General features: G+C 46.6%; 1 protein-coding gene across 1 annotated transcript; it reads right to left on the bottom strand.

Annotated features, from left to right (window-relative positions):
• Nucleotides 1-688: 688 nt before the first annotated feature.
• Nucleotides 689-10,268, bottom strand: LOC150001452 (nucleoporin NUP42-like). The gene is made up of 4 exons (XM_090286871.1): nt 10,127-10,268; nt 7,084-7,178; nt 1,905-1,989; nt 689-1,266 (listed from the first exon to the last, which is right to left on the bottom strand). The coding sequence occupies exons 1-4, from the start codon at nt 10,266-10,268 to the stop codon at nt 689-691; spliced, it is 900 nt and encodes a 299-aa protein (XP_090142997.1).
• Between the last annotated feature and the right edge of the window lie 11,001 nt (nt 10,269-21,269).

Genomic DNA, 21,269 nt, shown 5'->3' with positions numbered 1-21,269 from the left:
AACGGAGAGAAGCCCAGTGCACGGAGTGGGCACTCGGGGCCAGACCCTGGGCTCAGGCGCCAGCACGCCGCATGTGGGTGGGAGGAGCCCTGCGGCGAGAAAAGCTTTGTGTCCAGCCAGGGCAAGCGCCCCCCACTCCGCCGCCCCCAGCCTGGATAAGCTCCCTGCAGGGGGCCCTCCGACACCCCGTGCCCTCTGCATCTCTCTCCAGTGTCCTGTAGCTGCTACGACTGTTTTGGTTTCTGCCAAAGAGAAAGAATAAGAAACGCGGCCGCAGACGGAGGCAGGCTGGGCCGTGGGTGCCTGGAGCGCCCGCCAGGACTGCGGGTGGAGGCACCCAAACGAGGCGCCCGCCCGCCGGCCACGGGCTGGGAAGCCTCTGTGCCGCTGTGTGGTGGGGTGCATTTGTGTAAGGATAAAGTAAATGTTTTTGGCACCCCTGCTTCTTGTCCCTCCCCCTGCACCACGGAGTAGGTGTGTTAAAAATAATTATTAAACTTTAGGCCACAGGAAAAAAAAAATAGTCAAGCTCAAGAAAAAATGATGGATTTCAAACTCCTCAGTTTATTGAAAGCTCTATTCCTTATAAATAAATATGTATATATGATACACACGTGTATGTATCTGCTCTTTTATATGAACCACTCAAAATAATTTCATAAGTCATTCTTTATTTAAAATTGTTCTTTCAGATATTCAGAAATTCCATAGGTGGTGGCTTCAGTGGAATTTTCCCCAGAGTAAATTTCTTGGACTGAAACTGCTCTAGTTCTTCTGCCGTTAGTTGATGCTTGGGCGTGAATAATTCGTTAACTGTTGTCATGCTACTATTTGAGACAGGAAGAGAGGTAGATGTGCTGCTATTTGCAAAACTGTCACTGAATGACTTGGAAACAGTAGTGTGAGATTGGGAGCCTGGATTTCCAAAGCCAGCCACCGACCTGCTGTTTGTGACGGCTGGGGCCCCCGCAGCTCCAGCAGGGCCTGCTGCCATGGGAGCTGGGAATCCTGGAAACCCAGGCGAGCCAAAACCTGCAGCTGCTGGGGTTTTGAATGAAAACGAAGCAGCAGCTGTGATTTCAGGTTTCCCAAATCCAGGCACCGGAGTAGAAGTAGTGACGGCAGGACCGGGAAAGGGAACAGCTCCAAATGCGGGCGTGTTCCCGAACACAGAAGGGCTTCCAGAAGGGGCACTGGCAAATCCAGAGCTTGTTTTAAAACTAAAATTTTGAGCATTATCACTCATGCTGTTATTCACTGGAAAACCTACAAATAAACCAGAAAAAGAAAAAAAAACCTATTACAGTCAGAAATGTGGCCATGTTAATCCCCACTTTTTCCCCCCTCATTTTCCCCTTATTCCCGCCATGTTTGGATGTTGGAAAGAGATTACAAGGGAGAAAAGTAAAAACGAGAAGCTAGAACAAACCCACTGTCTTCCTGCTACACCGACCTCACTTGCCCCGTGATTTACCTTCACTCAATGAGGCGGCTTTGAAAAGCCTCAGGGATTAGCGAGCGCTCTTACACTTCTGGCTTGTCCATGCCCCGCCCCCCATCTCACTGGAGCTGTCACTTGCGGAGGACACTATGCTGTTATACAGTGACAAGAAAGTCCTCAAAGGTGCTGCTACCACAGCTATAAAAGTCTTGAAAAGCCACTCCTAAAATATACTTCTAAAGCTTGAGCCATAGGGCCTTTCAAAGAACAGCCCAGCCCATTCTGGCCCCCCTTTCACTAAGGCTTGATGAATCAAATTCTCTCAAGCTCCATTATGGAAGGCTGTAGAATTTGCAAGGCTGACTTAAAATGGTGCTTAACATACCTTCAGGTTTTACAACTTGAAACCTATAAAATCCTATTTTTCAAAATCAGTGAAGTCCTGCATTACTTTATCACTTACCTGGTGGCCCAAATGCTGCTGTTTGCCTACTCCCAAATCCAAACGTAGAGGTTGCTTGATTTATTCCATTCTTTATATCAGAGAGCTATAAGAAAGGGCAAATAATAAAGTACTTGATGAATAATTCTCAAGTACCTTTCTATATATGTACTTTAGAGCCAAATTTAAAATTTAAAATATGTGCTTAAAAACGTGAAATGTTTAACATAGAAAAATGCCCACAATATGAATACAGACAGAAAAAAGTACACCAACCTCAAAGATTAAGAGTCAATTGCTGATGAATTATGATTTTAATTTTAGTTATGCTTTTAAATTTTTCCTAGCCCTGGCTAGTGTGGCTCAGTGGATTGAGTGCCAGCCTGAAAACCAAATGGTTGCCGGTTCGATTCCTGGTCAGGGCACGTGCCTCGATTGTGGGCCAGATACCCAGGTAGGGGGCATGTAAGAGGCAACTGACCAATCTCTCTCTTGCACACTGATGTTTCTCTCCCTTCTCCTCTCTCTAAAAAGTAAATAAAATCTTTAAAAATTTTTGTTTTCTAAATTTCAATGAATACATATTAAAATGAGAAAAATAATTTTTAATAATACATTTCAGTATCTATAGGCCGATATACATTTTTTCTTAAAGATTTTATTTATTTTTAAATAAATAGAGAGAGAGGAACGGAGGGAGAAAGAGAGGGAGAGAAACATCCATACCAGCCAGGGCTTGACAGAAAATTTTAAGTTTGCTTTCCAACTTGAAAGTAAAATTCTTGCAAAAAAAGCAATACATAAGAGAGACACTTCCTTCCCTTCAGCAAACTTTCAGGTACTCACCAAACCTGTTTTAGGTGCTGTGCTTAGACTTTTCAGTTCATTTACCCTATTCCTCCACTGATTTATTAACTGTTGGATGGAATTTAGCTGGAGAGAGAAGACAGAAAAATGATGAGTCAATATCGAGTGTTTATTTTCATCTCTCAAACAACTTCACATCTTTGCCAAAATTACAGAAAGTTTATGAAACATTTTTACGGCCCATCACTTGTAAAGTTCGCATTGACCCGCCCCTGTTTGCCAAAGATATTCCAGCCTAGTCCCCTCTGCCTGTTCTCCAGCTCCTTGAATCACCCGGTTCAGAAGCACAAGTACCTGGCGGCACACAGTTAGTTGTATTTGGGTGGGAGAAGAGCGTGTGTGCCAGTTAAAACGCATGATCATGACTGTAGACAACAACAAAAGAGTTTGTCATTTCCTTTAGCACAAACTTCCTCAAGCTGAGCTTTTTAATTTTTGATATTTGACATGTGAGAATGTTAATCTATATAATCGACTGCTTTATTTCACTTTATTTTTCTAACATTCACCACAGTATCTGCACCTAAGAGATGCTCTATAAATGTTTGCCAACTGATGAAAGGGTTTGATTTCTGGGACTGATTGTTGGATAATTTGTAATAAAATAATGACATTCCTAGTTAGTACAGTCAAAATATATTATCACCATTTTAGATAACCAATCAATTTCAAATAAAATAATTTAGAAAATAAAAATAGCCTTGTCTTGAAAAAACTGTAGACCTCACCCACTTTACCAAAACAGGCAAGCCTCTAAATATGGAGAAGGTAGTAATTCACAGCTAATCTGTTATTGAGGTAGATGAATAGGAAACAAACTTACATAATGTTGTAAGTTGTTAATGGCTAAGCAGTTATGGTATTCAAGTCTCAGCTCCTCTGGTGAAATGTCAGTGAAACCTGAAGGGAGAAATCAATTGGAATCTTTAAAATAAATGCCAATATTTTTGATAGAATAGTAAAGCTAAAGGGGCGAGACAAGAAAGTGCACTAATGTTGATATTAGAAAATTTTCATAATCATAAGGAAAAAATTAGAATAAAATGTAGTTGGTTATTATCTTTGAAGGGGAAATTCTTTTTCTAAATATAAATGGAGAGGAAGAACTAACAGAAAAAGAAAGTTGACTACGTATACATTCAAATTTCTATGTAGAAAAATACTCTCTATGTCAAACTATAATAAGCAAAATTAAAACGCAGATGATAAGCTGGGAAATCCAGAATGGCGACATGACAGGAGAAGAACTAATGTTAACATATTAAGAGTTCTTACAAATCACTGAGAAGAATAAGTTAATATGAGCAAAAACAACAAACAGCCAACTCACAAAATTTTCAAATAGCCAATAAATAAATGAAGTAAAAAAGTGCAATTTAAAAATACAACTGAAAATCAAGATAAAAGCCTTTACTCATCAGACTGGCAAAAATTAAAAGTGAATATTATTTATTGGCTTTAAGAATTTGGCGAAGCTCGGTGGGACTGAGCATTGGCCTGCGAACCAAGTGTTGCTGGTTGGATTCCCACTCAGGGCACATGACTAGGTTGCATGTCAGGTCCCCAGTTGGGGGCGCGAGTGAGAGGCAACCACACAGTGATGTTTCTCTCCCTCTCTTTCTCCAAAAGTAAATAAATAAACAAACAAAGAAATAATTAAAAAAAAAAAAAGAAAAAGAATTTGGTTAAGTGGCTCTGACCAGCGTGGCTCAGCTTGTCGGGCATTGTCCCACAGAGTGAAAGGTCGCCAGTTCGATTCCCAATCGGGGAACATGCCTGGACTACAGGCCTGGTCCCCAGTTGGGGCATGTGTGAGAGGCAGCCAATTGATATTTCTCTCACACATTGATGTTTCCCTCTTCTATCCGCCCACCCCCCCAAAAATAAATACAAGAAATCTTTTAATAAAATAAAAGAAAAAATGTGGTGAAGTGGACAGTCTCCTAAACTGCCATTGAGGGGACTAAAAATGTACAACTCTTACAGGAGGAAAATTGTCATTAAGCATCAATTGCCACAGAAATGTTCACACCTTCTGATCTTAATAGCATTGCTAGGATTTAACCTCAGGAAATAATCAGATGCATTGAGTCTGTTGCAATATACCGCCTGGGTGTAGTATAGGACGAAAACCTGTTCTTGCACAGATATGTAGCTGGAAAAGAATGATGTTAACGGCCTTTTCAGATAGTTTGGAATATTCTTCTTTGACGTCACACCAGAACTTGACAGGTGGTAGTTTCTAAAAGTTTAGCTCCAATGTCGACTCAAACTTTTTGTACTATCACATTCAATTCACTGGATAATTTTGCACTTCGAATGGACTTTTTAGGTATGTATAATTTTGCAACATTACAGATTAAATATTTGGAAAATACTGGTTCACTGAGTTATCGAGAACTCCCAAACACGGCCAAATGGTCTTTTACAATATCAAAATATTCATATTTGTTAATGTCACTATCCATCTCATCAGAAGAGACTTTATGTATCGAGAAGTTATCAAGCTCACATGAGAAAAAAATTTCTCCATCATCTAATATTCACTTGAAAGCTTGCATTTTATCATTGTCAGTTGTTCTCTATGAAGTAACGGGCTCCCTTCATTTATTTTTAAAGAAAGCGTCACCAAATACTTAAGTCAAAATAACCGTAGTTGCCACTTATTCTTTCATTAGCCACTGTTCTGTGGGGGAAAAAAGTGGCTGGTTCAGCTCCCAAGTCAAACGAGCACACCAGGACTTTCCCTTCAAATACCCATCACGCTTGAGTATGTGGCAGAAACAACTCTGTGTGTGCTTCCCATTTGGTCACACAGTATAGTAAAAATGGTTTGCACTCAGAGGTCAAGATCTCATAAAATTAAAAACTTCTACCATTTCATTTCGGACATAATCTTAAGCCAAAAGGACATTAACCTTTTTCATTGACTACTGTTAGACTTTGTGACTACGGTTTATTGTTTCTAGCTTGATTTACACTAAGATATAAGGGGCTTTACTCATCGATTTTTTTGCTTCAACTGTGCAAATGTCAACACAGTGAAAATGGCAACTCGTGCATTAGGATTATTATGAAAAGATTTTTGAACTCGTACAGCTCCTGCAAGGGTCTCAGGAACAGGGTTGCCAAATTGAGCAAATAATAATACAGGATGCCCAGTTCAATTTGAATTTCAGACACACACACTTGTAGCATAAATATGTCACCAATGTTACATGGGTTATTCATATGCTAAAACATTATTCTTTGTTTACCTAAAATTGAAGCTTCACTGGGCACCCCATATTTTATCCGGCAACCCGACATAGGGATCTACGTCCCACACTTGGGAGGAACTGCTTTAGGGCATTCGACAGGTATTAGGTTCAATGCTGAACTGATTGTACAAGGCTAATACTTCTTTATTTTCTTTACAGAAAAATCACCAGCTGGAGTTCTCTTATTTCCTTGTTTTACTTATTGTCTCCTTCCCTCAAGAACATAAGCTTCATAAGGGAGGGATCTTGCCTATCTTGCTCACCAACATATCCCCAGCACTTAGAATAGGGCCTGGCACTAAAGAAATTCGGTGAGGATCTGTTGAATGAGTACCGAAGCAACTGAGGAGTGGTGTGATGCAAATGCTTGCAGAGAATGAGCAGGCAGAGCTGAGACAGAGTACAGATGCCAGAGTTCTGAGGGAGTGCAAGGACTGTCATCCGCTAGGAGCCTGCTATTCACTCAGGACCAGCCAGGTGGGCTTAGCAGTGTGGCAGTTTAGGTTGCAGCCCAGAAGGAGCTTTAGAAACTCTAGACAAAAGAAAATGGGAAGGGAAGGAGTATTCTACAGAAGTGTTATCCCTGCAGCCCAGCTAAAGCTCCTGACCTTCAAACATTATCTCCAGGATAGGCCTTCACATGCTTTATGAAAAACAACTACCCTTAAAAGGAAAGACAGGGAAGAAAGAGCAAGCAGAATCAGACAGCTAAGGCCTTCGTGGCAGGCAGGATATGACTCTTCTATTCACCGCAGGCAGCCAAGAGGTTCTGAAGGGGTACCTATGGAGAGCCAAGAGAGTAGAGCCTCTGCTTGGGCTTACAGAATTAGAACTGTGGTGGGTCCTGATGTTACTATTTTCTCATGAGAACCACATATCTTAAAAGAACTATACCTTTCAACCTCAATCTCCGAATCATGAAGTTCTGCTGCAATGCTCAGGCACTTTAAAGAATGTCCAACCTCTCCTAACTACAGCTAAGTTCGTGGTTCATTTCTTTATTTGGCAGGGTCTCGCTTTTAGAGAATGAGAGTTGTAAAACGTAGTTTAAAAATGTACAATTTCTCAGTTACCTGAAAGGCAAGATACGTTTCCCTCTGGTGAAAAAACGGAGAACGGCCACTGACCAGAGGACTCCCAAACGACCACATCTTTTCCCATTTCGTCCCTGACAAAGAAAAAGAAAATAGTTTTCATCTGCTTATTAAAATTTATCTTTTTCTCATTTTCAATGATTGAAATGTTAAATTGTAGTAAATATATAATTTTAGGTTTCTCGTTATGTTTTCTCAAGTGTCCTTTAAAGCAGAAGTTACAGAACTATAAACTACATTTCATGTGATAGATACAATATTAAAGAAGTTCATAATTTTGCTTTTGCAGTACACGGAACCATTCGCTAATTCATTTCATTGAGAACAACTGTGTCATACATAGATTAAAGAACTAAGATATAATAAAATACACAACACAACTTTAATGGTTTTTGTTCATTACCATCCACATCAATGAGTATTTAACTGGGAAAGACAGGAAGCACTCCGTAATATAGAAACATCACATTTTTAGAGAACATTTTGTCTAATTCTCACATTTTGCAAACGGGTGAAGAGACCCACAGCCATGCAGTTCATTGGTTGGCAAAGCTGTGGATAGTATCTGCTCTAAATTCAATCCCCTCCTATGCCGTCCAGAATGCTATGATTAATAAAATCACAGATACTACAGAGAATCTATACTCAATTTAGGGTTTCTGTAACATCAAATATAGGAAGAACGGGTTCATTTGTTTCTTTTCTTCTTTTGAAACGTCAGTAGTTTATGGTACATGGCTCAAAATGTTTACTACTGACCGACTTCTAATTTATGGAAGTAAAAGACCAACAAATACCTATATTGATGTTCTGTCCTAGAAGCCAGGAGCCGAGGGTAGTTACAGAGAGCCAGGCACCGTTTTGGTACCAGTCACAAATTCTACTACACATGTTCTCGAGAAATGATAAGGAATTTACTCTACAATAACGAAGGAAACCAAATGCAACCAATTTGAATGAGGCAAATGAAGTAAAAGTTTTAGAAAGAAAAATAGGAGATGATATGTGACCTCTAAGATCACAAGTTGCTTTAAATTACCTCATCCTTTTTAAAGGTCTCATAACTTACAACAGATTTAATTAAGCAGGACTACCTTACAAAGCTATTCACAATACAGCGTTATCAACAAAGTGGAAAAAGCACACTGAGCTCTGAGAAGACACTGTACTGATACGGAAAGATGACGCATTTTTAAGCGAAATAAGATCTAGTACGATATGTATTATACCCATTATATTACATGTATATATGCGCGCAAAACGTGGTTACCTCTGAGGGATAGGATCATGGGTACTTTCTGCTTATTCCGATTTTTAGGTAATGTATTACTTCTTTTCGAAAAGCAAGCGAATGGGTAACTTTTCTGAGGGCTTTCACTTACAGGAATTCGTTTTCGTCTTTCGGTGCGTAAGAGCTGGGTGAAGAAGCAAATGGGTTCTGAGGTGCTCCAAATGCCCCGTTCCCGTCAGTTGAAGCTCCGGAATCGGAAGAACCGGAAGATGACTTCCCTTGCTCTCGGCGGCCCGCGCACCCTGTAGATTGGGACAAGCTGGATGAGTCTCTCTGGCTCGAGGCATTGCGCCCACGTCTGGCACGACCTGGAATAAACAATAAAACAAAACGATTTTACCGGCAATTCATCTTTTAAACCTCTGAAAACATCATTATATTTTGCTTATTCCATACACACATTATGCAAAGATCCAACACTTCCACTTACGGAAAGTCACAAAACTCTTCATTCTGACTTACATAGTTCAGTGTAATATCAACAGATCGCATAATGGCCTAACTGCATTTCTGTTTAACAAGATTGAGGGGACTGTTAGCTCTAGAAAAATAATGATGTGTTGCTAAGTTCAGCTGACATAGGCTTATTAAGTGAATAACTGCTTGATGGTGGAGTGGATGGAAGGCATATATCCTAAATCATGAATTCCTTCAGGATCAAAAGCTCTCTTTCTCAGTCTTGGCTTTCCCACTGGGCCCGATATAGTAATAACCTCTGAAAGATGGGGAGTGTATGAAAAAGTCTGTTGAGCATAAACAATTAGATTCCACCTCCTGTCCTTGAATAGATGCTGAAATCTATTTCAGTCTTCCCTTTCGGAAAACACATACCCATGGATCTTTCAGGGGGAGATTATAAAGGGAATTCACATGTGAATAATGCATTTGAGTTTCTCTATTACGAGCATATTACTAATGTTTCATAACCACCAAAATGAGCCAACAAGACTATCCTTTCTGTCTCCAGTTATCACTTGAACTGTCTCAACTACTCATCATTTTCTAGTGGGGTCTAAGATAATTCACCTTGTTTCTCACTGAATTGCAGATATTCCATTAAGTGTAATAACAAGTGGAGTGATGGGAAATATACTCCTTATGAAAACTGATCTCCCAACTCTAAAACTACTTAATAAAACCAAAGAGAAAAGGCAGCAGATAGCTGAACCAGATCCCTCAAGTAGGGATTAATAGCATTCTCTTATTCTAAAGCTTTAAATCCGTTGGGGAATGACACAGCTCAAGAAATTCAAGTCATCTTTTGAAGACAGCTTTGGGCCTTCACACTTACTAATGCCAGAAGCATTCACTTGCTGCAGGTAGCTAAACAACTGTTTCTTTGACACAGTTCATTACACATTTTTCCCTCAATTAACCTGTCCACTCATCGTTTATTTTCTAATCACTACATTTAGTGAGTCTCCACAGAATGTCAACTATGACATCCCGTGGTTAGTGGAAGTCCATTCACATTTACCCGACCCCGAGCCCTCATTTTTGGTTTGGGATATTTCATTAGACCTATTGTGGTAAGGCACACAGACTGTCCTCAAGAAGAGGCAGCAGGTGTGAAAGCCACAATGCGACTATCCCAAGGCTGAAAGGGCGGGAGAGTGCGTCGGGGGGAGCCAGCATCCTGCGACACCTTTCAGGACCAAGTTCCAATTCTAAGAAAAGAAAAATACATCTTACCTTTAAAGTCTTGTGTTGTATTGTGTTTTCGTGTCTTACCTTTCTTCGAAGACAGCGCTTTTCGCACCATCCGTAACTGATTTAATGAAATATTCTGAACCCTTCGGAAAGGGCTTAGGCCCGGGGAGCAAGTCGACGTGCCCTTCCACGCCCCCTTCCCTCGGCGCCCAGAGGTCTTCATTGGGTATCCTATCCTCCCAATTTTACCCCAAATTTTAGGAACATGTGCGTCTGAGCAATGGCTCTGTACGCTTTTACTATATTTCCAAAGAAGTTCGCGACTTCCCCAGAATTAGGAGCCCTGACTCGGACCCTGGTTGCTAGCCTCTCCCTGGAAGCAACGTTGAGTAAAAATTATATTTGAGTCAAGGGCCAAAAAAACAACTACTCATAGGAGTGTACAAAAGCAAGGCGGCGTCTGGGTCGCCCTACGGCAAGTCTCCCAACCACTGCCACTCACAGACACTGTAGCTTTGACACGTTAAGTTCTACCTGAAACTCGTTGCTTGGCAACACCAGAACCAAGCCCCTTCTGCCTTTGTTCGCTCATCAGACACCAGCCCAGCGCCTCACACGCAGGAGAAAATGGCAGAAGGAGACCGTGGGCTGGGCTGTGCCCAGCCCCTTTCGGGGCGCCCATTAACTACCGGCTTTCTTGACAGGGAAACAAATCCAAATCAACTCACTGTCTACTGAGCAGATAAATGTCCTACAGTCTTCTCTGATACCCAAATGAAACATAACTAGTCCACCAATTATGCAGGAAACAGGGAGCCCAGAAAGCCAGCCACTAAGTTAACTTACTTCGCCTGTGGCACATTATTTGAAATATTGCAGGAAGAAGAATGGGTGAGGATTAGACATCCCATGACTGAACTGTGATGAACCACCATGATGCTTTCACCAGCATGAGCGAGAGCAGGGTCTTCCTGGCTTCTGTCATTCCTGTCATTGAATGCCATAAATGTAATTGACCCCCCAAATCAATGCAATCAGCAGACTCTTGTATATCAGTTCCACCTTCTAAATTTGGTAAGGAGGCCAGCTGGTGTCTCTTCTGCTTCAAACATTACTTAGTAATTTTGCTTCAAGTTTCCTTGTGCACTGCTTTCATCTAAATCGCTTGCTTAAATGGGATTTAGGGAGCTGTGCTGAAATAAAGTGCTACTGTCACAGGATAAAGGATAAATAATGTACACACATCTAGGGAAAAAATTAGGTTTTGGAGAACCAAAATAATCAGAAGGTTAGGGTGTATGAGTATAACTTGTAGGCCATTCTTGCTTCTGTTTCGAGGCTGCTGCTGGTAAAACGGAGTCTCTAAAACAATTACGTTTACTAATGCCAATAGTACAGCATTTACAAAGTCCTTTAGAAGCAATGCTGAAGTTATAAGTTCATTCAGTTTATCAAGTGCCAGTAAAGGAATGTTTTTTTTTTTTTCTAAAAGATCAGCAAATGTTGTGGTCTGAGGGAAGACTGTATTCCAAAGTGGGCTGGGAGTTTCACTGGGGACCCCTGTGGAACTAAGAATGGTGATGGAGAGGGTGGGGATCCCATCCAAAAGGGGCTGGAGAGAGAATATTTCAGTTTCTTTTCACCCTGTGCTGGTCGTGGGGGGCAGGGAGGAGGAGGAAGAGGAGGAGGAGGAAGGCCTCTGTTGTAAGGGTTAAAAATGGGATTGGTGTTGTTTTACTATGGCACAACTGAGCATGTGAAGGCGAAAGAGAAAAATAAAATTTCTGCCAGGCCAAGGGAGAGAGAGCTTGTTTACCAGCAATAAAACAAGGATGGGAAATGTTATTGGGTATTAAGTCAAGATCTGGACCATGTTAGAGCTAAGTTCTAGGACTTCAAAACTGAGGCTAGCCCAGAGACAATTGTAAAGTGATATAAAAAAAAAAAAAAAAAAAAAAAAACAAATCAGACACCAGAAGCAGAAAGGACATAGGACATACTTCTGAGAGATGCTGCAGTTTGTCTGAAGTGCAGATTCATGGCTTCAGGGTGATGGGTTGGCAGGATAAGGGCATTGTGGGAGAGGCAAGACCACCACAAAGCCAGAGGACTGAGACAAGGACTGAGGAGCCAGGCATTGGCCTGGGGTAACATCACCTCTTTGAGGGTAGAGGTTGTGGGCTGTGGAAGTAGCTTTCTTCGTGGCCTGAGTTATAGTGGCCCTTAGACAATAGCAAGAGAAGGGCAATTGGAAACGGCAAGGTTTTTACCAGTTCTGCACTGTTGTGGTGAAAGCGGAAGCTACAGGCAGAAGAGGTTAGGGGACAGGTGCCCCTGTCCCCAGGAGATCCAGAGAAATTAGTAGGCAAGTGGGGCCTCCATGGACATCTGAAGCTTTCCCCCTAATTTAGGGGAAGTTTCATAGAGCCTCTCTAGTGACAGGTGGACTGCATTGGGTGAACAGAAGACAATGAAGAAAAAGTCTAGACATTGCAGCCTCCAGTCCCCTCCCCACTCCTCTTCCTCAAAGCAGTCACAGGGATATTCAATGTGACATGTTGGTGGTGAGATGGAAAGTTCCTTAAAAACACAAAAGGCACAATTCAGCAGTCATGTGCTCGTTGAGGTTGGTAAAGAAAGAACTGTGTGTGGGTGTGTGGTGGGCAAGGTCCAAAAAAGGGCATCCTGCACCGGTTGTGTTAGTAAATCGCTGGGGAAACCTGAATGACCGTCAGCAAAGGAGAGGTTAGGTAAATTACGATACATTGGTACAATGGAATACTACACAGCTGTTAAAAGGAGGTAGCTCTTTGAATCAGTTTGGTCAGGATATCAGAAGAGGCTTTGCGTATTCCGTGACTGATCCAGGATGGGTACGCAGCCCCGATCAGAGCCAGTGAGAGGCTGTGAGAAATGCTATTACAAACAATACTATGTAGTTTTATACTGGTCTCTTTCTTCCAAATGCAACAGTTTCTCATATACAGGGGTGGGCAAAAGTAGGCTAACAGTAATAGTAAGTAATACAATAATAAAAAAACAAGAATGAACTCTTTCTCGTACTCCCAACTGTAATCCTCCTTTTGCGCACCCCTGTGTTCATGTACAGTCATCCGGTGGATCTTGTTAAAATGCAGTCTATGATTCAGTAGGTCTGAAACGGGGCCTGAGGGTCTGCGTTTGTATTCAGCTCACAGGTGGCGTTGCCGCTGCTGGTCCCACGACCACACTTTGAAGAGCGAGGGTTCTGCGGAGGAGCGGAGCTGCTAGGCTGTAAGGGTGTGCATCTTTGACGTTGCTAGATGTTGCCAGATGGCTCTCTTACATGCTCACACCAACCCACACTCCTAGCAACAGCTCACAAGTCTCTACATTATAACTTCAATGTCTGTTATTGTTGGATTTTAATTTTTGCCCATTTAATAGGCATCAAGTGGTATCTTGTTATATTAATCAGCCTTTCATGAGTACTATTGCAGTTTCTTCTTCAATAATAATTATCAACATAAACTAATATTTGGGGCAAGTAAAATGTCTCATATACCCATTTCATTCTTTAAAGCATCCTTCTTGGAAGATTCCCTCATATTTGCAAGGCTTTCAACTCTTCCTTTTTAAAGTGCTGGAAATAAAAGTGGAAAAGGCAGAACTGAAAGGATGGCCCTGGAAGGGAGCAGAGCGAAGCAGCTACCACGAGCCAGCGGGAAGAACGTCTGCTCTTGTTTCTGCACTCTTCCCTAGCTGAGTGAGGGAGAAGGAGCCGGAAGCTTAGGGGCAGAGGGGTAAGAGCTCTGTATCTTTCTTGAGTACTTCTGGATTCCTAGGGGAATGAATTTCACTTAAGTCAAGAATTCTGCCCAAATTAAGTCTTTGCCATCTAAAATGGTTACGCTCTATCCTATTATGCTTTATCCCACAAATTACATGTGTATAAGGAAAAATGGGAGCTACATGTGTTACAATGGTAATGCATGTGTATTGTAGAAAACGCTGATAAGCAAAAACAAACAAACAACTCCAAACCCATAATCTAGTTCTAGATTTTGGTTTCCTCACTTAGAAAATGAGGATCATGACAGTACCTAAGTCAGTGTTGTGAAGATTAAAGTAGTAATAGATGTAAAGCGGTAAGTCATTGTCTGACGCAGAGCCAAAGCTCATTCAAACTAGAGCTATTGGAGGTGATATCAGCGAGGTGCAAGAATAAAGAATAGGAAACCCTCAACCCTCCTTTCCCCATGGACACTTGGATTTAATAGCAATATATGGACCAACTGCCTCTGTGAAAAATCTGGAACCCAGTTAAGAGGTGCTTATACTCCAGGCTAACGCAAAACCAAACCCATCACAGCCTGGCAGGAAAACTCGTGGTTCTCTCTCTCCAGAGCCCCTCTCCCTGGCTCCGTGTGGTGCGACTGTGGGAAACACCCAATCCCCGTCTTCTCCCTGCGGAGGAATGTACATCCAACATTCCGACTTTTAGGTAGGCTGCCCAGTGGGGTGGGTATCAATCTGGCCTGAATCTAACTAAGTACTGCCAAGAACCAGGAGCCAGGTTGGGAGCTTGGTCTCGGTGAACAAAAGCAAGCCACGTGCACGAGAATCTGCAGTACCACAGACAGGCACTAGCTGGGTCTCCAGGACCATGGCACACGGTAACAGCAGCGGCGCCACGGTACAAATCGCAAAACCTATTCCATTAGGATAGTCCACACACGCCCAGGCAGGACTCATCCCCAGCGTAGGTTTGAGAGGTCTCCAGAATCTCCAGCAGGGCTGAATAGAGAATGTCATCCCTGTATGAAACGGGATTGCAAAGTCTGGGAGACGTGGCTGATTTTTCAAATGCTGTAATCTCAATAAAAGATAACAAAACATACAAACAAGCAAAGATGACCCATTTAAATCTCCTGAAACCAGCCCTAAAGCAAGAGACATATGAGTTGCCAGACCAAAAATTCAAAATAGCCATCATAAGGATGGTTAATGAATTAAAAAGAGTACAGACAACTAAACACAATTAGGAAAACAATACATGACCAAAATAAGAATATCAATAAAGAGACAGAAACTATAAAGAAGAACCAAACAAATTCTGAAATGAAAACAACAATAACTGAACTAAAAAATTCACTAGAAGGACTCAATATCAAATCTGACTAGGAAGAAGTTTCAGTGAACTCAAATATAGTACTTCCAAGTACCTGAGGCAGAGGAACAAGCAAAATGACTGAAGAAAAATGAAGACAACTAAGGAATTTGTGAGACACCATCAAGCCGAACAACATATGTACTACAGAAGGGTGAGGAGGAGGAGGAGGAGGAGGCAGAGGAAGAAGAGAGAGCCTAATTGAAAAAATAATGGCCAAAAGCTTCCCAATATCTGAGAATAGTAGTGGATATACAAATTCGTGAAACTCAAAAACTCCTAGGATACATCTATAATCCATAAATCTCACTGCTGAGTATACGTGCAAAAGAATTCAAAGCAGGCCCTGGTTGGTGCGGCTCAGTGGACTAAGCACTGGTCTGTGAACCGAAAGGTCACCAGTTCGATTCCCAGTCAGGGCACATGCCTAGGTTGTGAGCCAGGTCCCCAGTTGGGGCTGTGCAAAAGGCAACCGATTGCTGTTTCTCTCATACATCAATGTTTCCCTCCCTCCCTCTCTTTCTCCCTCCCTTCCTTTCTCTCTAAAAGTAAATAAAATCTAAAAAAAAAAAAAAAATTCAAAGCAGGATCCCCAAAAGATATCTGCACACCCATGTTCATTATAGCATTAGCCAAGAGGTAGAAGCAACCCAAACTCCATCAACAGATGAATGGATATAGAAAAGGTGGTATATACATACAATGGAATATTATGCGACCTTAAAAAAAGGAAATCCTGTTACATCCTACCACATGAATGAACCTTGAGAACATCATAAGTGAAATATGCCAGTCACAAAAGGACAACTACTGTATGATTAAACTCATATGAGGCATATAAGACTGGGTGGTTCAGTTGGTTGGGCCTGTTTTTGCAAACCGAAGGGTCGTTAGTTCGATTCCCAGTCAGGGCACATGCCTGGACTGTGGGTTGAGCCCCCAGTCAGGGTGCCTATGAAGAGCAGTTGATCAATGTCTCTCTCTCACATTGCGGTCCCTCCCTTCCCCTTCTCTAAAAATAAGATAACATAATCAGAACAGGCGGGTGCTGCCGGCCAGGGCGCTCAAGGAATCACCGCCGGAGCAGGGGGGTCCGCAACCCCGGCGCCACCCTGCATCTCAGGGCCCCGAACCCCCGGCTCCCCTGTATGGTCCTCGCTCGTCCCCCAGCACCTGCGCACCCCGCGCCCGGGTCCCACGTCCGGGCCCAGCGGAGGCCAGAGCGCAGCTAGCCCGTCTTCCCAGACAGGAGCGAACGCATCCCCCGAGCGGAGTGCCGAGACGCTGGTCACTCCCGCGCGTCCCGTCCCGCCCCGACGCCCCCCACCGCGGCTCACCGGGGCTCACGGGTACCGGGGGACAGGGCCGCCCAGGGCCACGGGGCGCAGCGTGCAGAGTGTCCGCCCGCCCCGCGCCTTCGGGCTCCCGCACCCCGCCAACCGCGCCCCTCGGCGCCCGCCGCCCGGACCCCGCAGCCGGGAGCCGCTCCTCCCGCGGGCACCGTCGTGGCCCCGCCGCCGCACCGCAGTCCGCCCGCGGCCCCGACTCGGCGCCGTCCCCGGCCCGGGGCTCGCACCCGCCCGCTGCGGCCTGGTCACCCTGGGGGCCCGCGCGCGCCCGCTGCCACAGCCGGAGACGCGGGAGGCCCGGGACGCCCAGGAAGACCAGGCCGGAGGGGACGCCGGGCCGCTCGGCCACCTCCCGCCGGCCACACTCACCTCCGCCATGCTGCTGACTTCAGGGAGGGCGGACAAGCGAGCGAGCGGCGCCAAGCAGGCCCCGGATGGCGCCCCAGCCAATGGCCGCCGCCTTCTACGCCGCGGGCCTGACCGCGCCCTGCTTTGCCCCGCGCCGCGCCCGCTACGCCACGAGCCGAGCCACGGCCCGCCTCGCGCCACTCCCGGGCCTTCGGGCGCCAGCCGCCCGGACCCCGCAGCCGGGAGCCGCTCCTCCCGCGGCACCGTCGTGGCCCCGACGCCGCACCGCAGTCCGCCCACGGCGCCGACTCAGCGCCGTCCCCGGCCCGGAGCTCGCCGCCCGCACGCTGCGGCCTGGTCCCGCCGGAGGCCCGCGCGCGCACGCTGCCGAAGCCGGAGACGCGGAAGGCCCGGGACGCCCAGGAAGACCAGGCCGGAGGGGACGCCGGGCCGCACGGCCACCACCCGCCGACCACGCTCACCTCCGCCATCCTGCTGCCTTCAGGTCGGCCGAACGAACGAGCGAGCGGCACCGAGCAGGTCCCGGATGGCGCCCCAGCCAATGGCCGCCGCCTTCTCTGCCGTGGGCGTGACCGCGCCCTGCTCCGCCACGCGCCGAGCCCCGCCACGCCCGGCGCCAAGCCCCGTGCCTTAGGGCTCCCGCACCCGGCCCTCCGCGCCCCTCGGCGCCCGTCGCCCGGACCCCGCAGACGGGAGCCGCTCCTCCCGCGGGCACCGTCGTGGCCCCGCCGCCGCACCGCAGTCCGCCCGCGGCCCCGACTCGGCGCCGTCCCCGGCCCGGGGCTCGCCACCCGCCCGCTGCGGCCTGGTCCCGCCGGGGGCGCGCGCGCGCCCGCTGCCACAGCCGGAGACGCGGGAGGCCCGGGACGCCCAGGAAGACCAGGCCGGAGGGGACGCCGGGCCGCTCGGCCACCTCCCGCCGGCCACACTCACCTCCGCCATGCTGCTGCCTGCAGGGCGGGCGGACAAGCGAGCGAGCGGCGCCGAGCAAGCCCCGGATGGCGCCCCAGCCAATGGCCGCCGCCTTCTCCGCCGCGGGCCTGACCGCGCCCTGCTTCGCCCCGCGCCGCGCCAGCTACGCCACGAGCCGAGCCCCGGCCCGCCCCGCGCCCCGCCCCGGGCCTTCGGGCGCCCGCCGCCCGGACCCCGCAGGCGGGAGCCGCTCCTCCCGCGGGCACCGTCGTGGCCCCGCCGCCGCACCGCAGTCCGCCCGCGGCCCCGACTCGGCGCCGTCCCCGGTCCGGCGCTCGCCGCCCGCCCGCTGCGGCCTGGTCCCGCCGGGGGCCCGCGCACGCCCGCTGCCGCAGCCGGAGACGCGGGAGGCCCGGGACGCCCAGGAAAACCAGGCCGGAGGGGACGCCGGGCCGCACGGCCACCTCCCGCCGACCACGCTCACCTCCGCCATCCTGCTGCCTTCAGGTCGGCCGGACGAGCGAGCGAGCGGCGCCGAGCAGGTCCCGGATGGCGCCCCAGACAATGCCCGCCGCCTTCTCCGCCGTGGGCCTGACCGCGCCCTGCTCCGCCCCGCGCCGCGCCCGCTCCGCCACGCGCCGAGCCCCGCCGCGCCCGGCGCCACGCCACGGGCCTTGGGGCTTCCGCGCCCCTCGGCGCCCGCCGCCCGGACCCCGCAGCCGGGAGCCGCTCCTCCCGCGGGCACCGTCGTGGCCCCGACGCCGCCCCGCAGTCCTCCCGCGGCCCCGACTCGGCGCCGTCCCCGGCCCGGGGCTCGCCGCCCGCCCGCTGCGGCCTGGTCCCGCCGGGGGCCCGCGCGCGCCCGCTGCCGCAGCCGGAGACGCGGGAGGACCGGGACGCCCGGGCCGGAGGGGACGCCGGGCCGCTCGGCCACCTCCCGCCGGCCACACTCACCTCCGCCATGCTGCTGCCTTCAGGGAGGGCGGACAAGCGAGCGAGCGGCGCCGAGCAGGCCCCGGATGGCGCCCCAGCCAATGGCCGCCGCCTTCTCCGCCGCGGGCCTGACCGCGCCCTGCTCCGCCCCGCGCCGCGCCCGCTCCGCCACGCGCCGAGCCCCGCCCCGCCCCGCGCCCCGCCCCACCCCGCCCCGCGCCCCGCCCCGGGCCTTCGGGCTCCGGCACCCCGCCCTCCGCGCCCCTCCACGCCCCCCGCCCGGAGCCCGCAGCCGTGAGCCGCTCCTCCCGCGGGCACCTCTTGTATTATGGGATGAACATGTCTTCCTCATAAACTCACTAATCATATAAGCTATGCTTATCTAATGGGTAGAAGGAAATTAGGAGGGCTACTCCAACAAAAATGCTTCCACATTGAAAGATAGGTCAGAAAAATGAGGTCCTTAACAAAAATCTGGCATAAAATAAATGTCGTATATATAGTTACCAAAAAGTGACAATTATTTGGTTTTCCTAACACATCCCATTCAGTGCATTTTCCAGCATCTGGCCCTCCTTTCTCACATTGTGCCCCTGGGCTGAATCAAGACCCAGAGGTCTTCATTCTATGCCCAGCTGACCCTTAGGTTACTGCCTAAATCCCATTTTCTGTTCTGTTAACTTGTGTACCAACCTATTGAATCTCATGATCTTGAGGCCAGCTTCTCCATGCTTCCATGAGTGAAAACTTATAAAATAGGTAAAGCAATAACTGTAGATGTCTTTTCACTAAAGAGAGAAATAACAAGAATCTCTTCTTTCCCCATTCCAAACAGTCTACATCTATACTGGGAATGTAAAACTATCCCATTGAACTTGAGAATTACTTGAATTATCCAATAGTGGTAAATTTTTCTAATTTTAAGAAGCAAATGAATCTGATAAATCAAATTTTATACTTTTAACTTTTTTTCTTGAAACTGCTAAGTATGCGTCATGATCTAGTGAGCAATGGTATCTCATGTGGCATAAAATCTTTGGTATTGTAAGTTCATGGTTACTATTGATCAAATTCATAGTGTTGCACAATGAGCATAATGACTTCTATGTCTTTTATCAGAATATATTTGATAAATAAATGAAGTGATGTACATAGAAGTGATATTAGGGATGGGAATTTAGATTATGTAAGAAAATATATAGGACTCGTTCTCTGGTGAAGATTCTGAGGAATGAGCATACATTGCAGAGGAGCCTCATAAATCACAAACTTGAATAGTCACTAACTTTAAGTTCACCCTGGCTCTGACTGTAATACTATTTTATGCTCCTCTCTCCCAGGCAATTAAAATTCCAGCAATTACATGGCATTCCCGTTGGCTATTTTTGCTATCTGTGTAAAAGCAGGCAATCATCTTAGAGACACAGGATTTGGAAGGGAAGTGAGCACAGTACAAACTCCTCTTAATTAAATATAATGCATTTATTTTGTTAAGCTTCATAAGGAGAAAAAATGTATATTTATGTCATGGAACTATCAAGATTCTAGGATGAATTCCAAAATATTTGTGGATATTGGTATGAATATTAAAAAAATATTTTGTTCTTGATGCATTTATGCAAAGTGCCTGTGAAATACTATGGGGTCTTTGACATGTTATTTAACTTCTCCGTGACTCAGCTTTTTCATCTGAGACATGGGATCATGATATCATAGGGTTTTTTGAGTATTAATTGAGGCTCTCCCCCCTTTTCTCAATCTCTTTCTCTCCCCCCCCACACACACTGTTTAGAATAGTCCCAAACACATAAAACTATATAAACTATTGCTGTTATTTTTTAATACTATTTATTTATTTATTTATTTTAAAGTATATTTTATTGATTTTATTGTTACAATAGTTCCAATTTTTTCCCCTTTGCTCCCCTCCGCCCAGAACCACCCCTCCTCCAGCAATCCCCCCCCCCTCAAGTTCATGCCCATGGGTCATACATACAAAGCTCTCCTGCTTCACCCTTTCATATATTCTTCTTTTTTTAAAATAATTAATTAATTATTTTAACAATAAAAAATAACAATCCCTCCCTCTCAGACTTAAGACCCTTTATAACCTTATAAAGGACAATGAGCAAAGGTCTTGAGCTCCTCTAGATGCTTCAGGCTGGGCATGGTTGTTGTCCTACCTACCCTTGGGTCCAGAAATCCCTAATAAGAGTGGGGGTGTGGAGGGGAGGGTTGCCTTCCCACACGGGGAAGGACTGTGCAGACTCCAGGTCAGTTGGCTGTCCCTGGACAGCAGCGTGCTTGGTTTAACAGGCTGGCATCCTTGTTGTATTCTGGGGCAACAGATTTGGCAACGGGGTTAAAAGACATCATTCAGTCCATAACCACTAGAAGAAAAAAGGCAGGTATTAATTTTTCAATGTCCCACATTAGGGAAAAGAAGGGCTTCTTTGGAGGAAGGTGTGCCAGGCACGTCTCACCTGTCCAAAACCCTTTTGCCCATTATACT

This window comes from Furipterus horrens, unplaced genomic scaffold, assembly GCF_987537825.1.
Source record: "Furipterus horrens unplaced genomic scaffold, mFurHor1.1.pri manual_scaffold_9, whole genome shotgun sequence".
Lineage (NCBI taxonomy): Eukaryota > Metazoa > Chordata > Mammalia > Chiroptera > Furipteridae > Furipterus > Furipterus horrens.
Note: the sequence above shows the minus strand (reverse complement) of the source record. Positions and strands in the feature narration are given on the sequence as shown.

What these genes read in the sequence shown, in the direction of transcription:
- LOC150001452 (XM_090286871.1), bottom strand. Translation starts at nt 10,268, where the DNA reads ATGAAGACCTCTGGGCGCCGAGGGAAGGGGGCGTGGAAGGGCACGTCG. An exon ending in AGCGCTGTCTTCGAAGAAAG is followed by an intron (nt 7,179 to 10,126) that starts GTAAGACACGAA and finishes TTTCTTTGTCAG; the next exon opens with GGACGAAATGGGAAAAGATG. An exon ending in AGCAGCATTTGGGCCACCAG is followed by an intron (nt 1,267 to 1,904) that starts GTAAGTGATAAA and finishes GTTTATTTGTAG; the next exon opens with GTTTTCCAGTGAATAACAGC.